Below are 4,180 nucleotides of genomic sequence, written 5' to 3'. Positions count from 1 at the left end.
TAACTGTAACATCACAATAAAAATTTGTGCCAAACTTCATTAAATGTGTCGAAAATTTCGATAAACCTTCATTGCATGCAAAAAATGAAGTAATAAAATTTATGTTTAAAATTTTATATCTCAGATCTTCAAGAAGTTATATCTCATAGTTATAAATTATTTTGGAATAAATAGTGTAAGCAATTACACACGTGTTAAAAACAATAAATAAATGAATATAAAAAAGATACTTTTTAAATATTTTAAAAAACTGATCAATGTTTCAATAATAAACTGATTGAAAAACATTTCAATTAAAATTCAGAGACTTGACAGGGTGGTTAAAACTTTCTAATTCATGTTGAACATGCTATTTAATTGCAGTAATATGGCCTACTAATTAACCCTTGGATTGAGAGCAGCTATTTGATCTACTAAGTAACTTATTTATTTATTTATTAGCAATATGGTCAACTAATTTACCCATAGATAAACAGAATCTTTATCTATCAATTAATATTATCTATTAATTAACGTTAAATTAATAATATGGGCTACTAATAAACTAAATGAGTAGATTAGTCTACTTATTAACTTATGCATAGATAAAAGGTTATGGTTAACAAATTTATAAATAGATTGCAGGATAATGATTTCCTTTTTAGAAAAAAACATATTTTGCAGTATACATTTTTTAAAATATGAAATTTTTTCATTAATTTGTAATTAAAACAAAAATACCTCGCCATTTTTATGAGAATAAAAATGAAGAAATAAAAATGTTTCTTTAGAGAAAGTGTGCTTACTGCGAGCTTCGAAAGGGTTGAAAATCACCGGCAGACGATGTTTACTTCGATGAATCGTCCGATACAACATCGAGTGATTGAGACGAAATATCGCTGGATACAGAGTCCACCCTCACCGGCGGGGAGATCGCGTGCGAAGGCATCACCGCAGATCCCAGCATCGCATGTTCGGTCAGCGAAGGCAGGGCAGTAGCACCCGGGTACAAATGGTTCTTATAGGGAATGTAAGAGGGTAGAGCAGCTGGAAAAGTTCCGAAATTCCTATGAAGGTGAGGATGTAGGGGAAAGCTGAACACACTGGTCGCTGGTTGAGGTTTTGCCGCGGTGAAATACAAGTCCGCACTGTTCATCACCGGATTATAAGCAGCTGATGTATAGGTAGCGGGCCAACCAGCCATGTTTAGTGAAAAGTTCGCTAGGGACCGGGGCGCGAGTATGGATTGAGGGATTAAGCCCTGGTGCCCCTGAAAGGCCGGGCTTCCCCCCACAAATCCACCGGTCTTAAAGTCCGTGCCTATGATGTTATCAATCGTAAAAGGCTGCTTGTAAGTTGTTGGCATAGGCGTCGTTAGTAATGTTTCACTTAGAGGCTGCAGATGGCTTGGGGCTGCTGCCAGGGCTGTGAGTCGCATTTTTGCATGTTCCTGCACGGCGACTTGTCCCATGCTTTCAAAGTGTTTCATGTCTGCCAGGGCGGCTGCTGTTGCGTCTTTTGCTTGTTTGCTGAGCTTGAATCGTTTCCGGCGTCTGAGGTAGCTCCCATTCTCGAACATATCTCCGCAAGCGGGGTGCAGGGCCCAGTAGCTGCCCTTTCCTGGCCTGTCGGGCCTCCTTGGGATTTTGATGAAACAGTCATTGAAAGACAGGTTATGGCGCAAACTGTTTTGCCATCTCTGTGTGTTTTTTTGGTAGTATGGAAAACGGTCCATTATAAACTTGTAGATTTCACTTAAAGTCAACATCTTCTCACTGGAACTATTAATGGCCATAAAAGTCAGTGAGATGTAGGAATAAGGAGGCTTTTGGTCGCCATAGGTACTGCGACCGGGCCTCGGCATGGCTTTCAGACCAAGACACACTTTGGAATACAATACTACAGCATCGGGTACTCAGAAGAATAACGATGGAATGCGATGCGGCATCTTTTATCTAAAGGAATAGAAAGATGGAATAGAACGTATTAGCAACATCGGATCTAGAAGAAGGATGGTGGAATACAATTCGTTAGCCGCATCGGGTAGTTTTTTCCTAGAAGAATGACGACGGAACACTGTGCGTCAGCGTCATCTTTTCTTGAAGAATGACCATGAGGTGCAGTCAAAGCCAGCTTCAACCCCTTTAGAAAAGGGAATGCTTTCAAGAGCGCAGTGCAAACGAGAGCAGTAGTCAATGAAATATAAGCCGCACGTTCTTTCACCGAGCTTGTGTACGTGCGCGCCTGCGCAACTACTCTACCTCGATTTGGAAGTTGCCCTCTCGAAAGGGATTGTTGAACTTCGTAGTTGACGCCCATTTAGCTCCTCCCGAAGTGGGTGGAAATCTTTGCCTAGCCAAAAGTTTTTCACCAATAAGAGGAAAGAAAAGTTAAACCCCCTTCAATAGACTCCGCCCACTTTGTTTTCTCATCCATAAACGTCAATGTCGGCTAAAAACAAAGAAGTTGGAAATCTTGGGTATTAGAGAACCTCAAAGAAAATGACGCGGATTAATTTTATGGTATGCAGGTGTAAAATGTCTGCAATCAAATCTATTTGAGAACAATGTCTTGAGCTGATTTTCTTTTATTCTAGATCTTATTTCCTTTCTGGATTATCTTACAGAGATTTTTGATTTATTTCCCCCTTGGATAATAATTTTTATGTCCTCGCTAATGTTTATGTATTTGACATATTTTAGTCCGGTTTGATCTTTTCTCTTTTTTTTAATAAGGTAATTAAACAGAGAATGGTTTTATTATAATTTTATGGTTGAATTGCGTATAATTTTTTATTATACGAAGGAACAAAGTGTTCTGTTTATTACATGAAAAAATTTTCTTACTGTATCATGAATATTCAGTTCAATATTTTTTATGTAAATAGAATGTAGTTTGAAATTTTTCTTATTAATTCATTTTGCTATTGTTTCAAATAGCAATAATTTAAAAATGTTAGGTTGAGCTTTTTTTTTTTTTTTTTTTTTTTTTTTTTTTCCTTGATACTCAAGTTTTACTTTTTTTAATCACCGCTCATTTAGCTCCTTAAGGCGAATAAAGTTAAATGTTCTGTTTATTAAGTATACGTTCGTAATTTTTTTTTTATTTTATTTTATTAAGTTCCAAAATATGTATACAAATCCAGCTCATTGTTCTATATGTAATTTCTTATTGCCAGAAGGAAAAAAAAAACATTGAAATAAGACCACTTCGAGTTTCATTCTTATTGCAGTGCTATTCCTATTTTGCTGTTGTTTCGAACGTTTTGCATTGAATTTTATTGTGCAAAGAAAGAACAAAATAAAACGCTGATATTCAATTATAAAGTCAAGTGAACTTTGTGTTACTAAATGAGATGTTTTTGTTGGTATAATTAAATAGTGGTGTCATACTTTTTTAAAAAAATTCGAAATACATTTTTTTTTTACCTTTATAATACACATATTTTTATAAATTCATAATATCTTAAAAATATGAAATAAAACAATTTTATATTCAAAATATTTTTTGTTTTTTAAACTGTCTGTTGCAAACTATAATATAAATATTTTTATTATGCATGAAAAGAATAAAATATTATTTAACCACGCCATTTATTTATTTAAATGCGTGCATTAACTGCTTATTACATGGTAACATTATTCGTATATTATGAGTTAAAAGAATATACATTATTTTATGATGATCAATAAAAAATAGCAAAAGATAAAAAGCAAAACAAGAAAAACCAATGCGGCTGAGAGGGACAAACAGTTGTAAAGGTCTGGTTTCTTAGGACAAGCGCCTTATCTGGGCGTCAGCGGGACGTCAACGTCCCATTGACGCCAACAAAATACTGGTTTGTTAGCTCAAGGCCTGGTTTCTTAGAACTAGCGCCTTATTTGGGCGTCAGTGGAAAGTTGACGTAGAACTGACGCCATAAAAATACTTTTTTGTTAGCTCAGCGTGAGCAGTCGGCCCAACGCAGACATTTTCTCTCATTGCGCATGCGTTAATAACGTAAACAAATATTTATTTTGAATTTGTATTGATTTTGTTATTGTCGACCAGTGTTTTAGAGAACAAATAATGACTTTGTCCAAGAAAAAACACATTATAGCTGAGCTAAATGAAGAGTGCTATGTTTAATGAAGAAGCTATGTTTAATGTCAAAATCAAAATCTTGGCTGATTTCAATGTGCTGTTGGATGTTGTCCGCCAT

The 4,180-nt window shown here is 35.3% G+C and overlaps 1 protein-coding gene across 1 annotated transcript; it reads right to left on the bottom strand.

The window, feature by feature from the left end:
• Window positions 1-698: 698 nt before the first annotated feature.
• Window positions 699-2,265, bottom strand: LOC107443349 (forkhead box protein B1-like). Its single transcript, XM_016057196.3, has one exon. The coding sequence runs from the start codon at window positions 1,841-1,843 to the stop codon at window positions 827-829; it is 1,017 nt and encodes a 338-aa protein (XP_015912682.1). The 5' UTR covers window positions 1,844-2,265; the 3' UTR covers window positions 699-826.
• Between the last annotated feature and the right edge of the window lie 1,915 nt (window positions 2,266-4,180).

This window comes from Parasteatoda tepidariorum, chromosome 7 (genome assembly GCF_043381705.1).
Source record: "Parasteatoda tepidariorum isolate YZ-2023 chromosome 7, CAS_Ptep_4.0, whole genome shotgun sequence".
Classification (NCBI taxonomy): Eukaryota; Metazoa; Arthropoda; class Arachnida; order Araneae; family Theridiidae; genus Parasteatoda; species Parasteatoda tepidariorum.
Note: the sequence above shows the minus strand (reverse complement) of the source record. Positions and strands in the feature narration are given on the sequence as shown.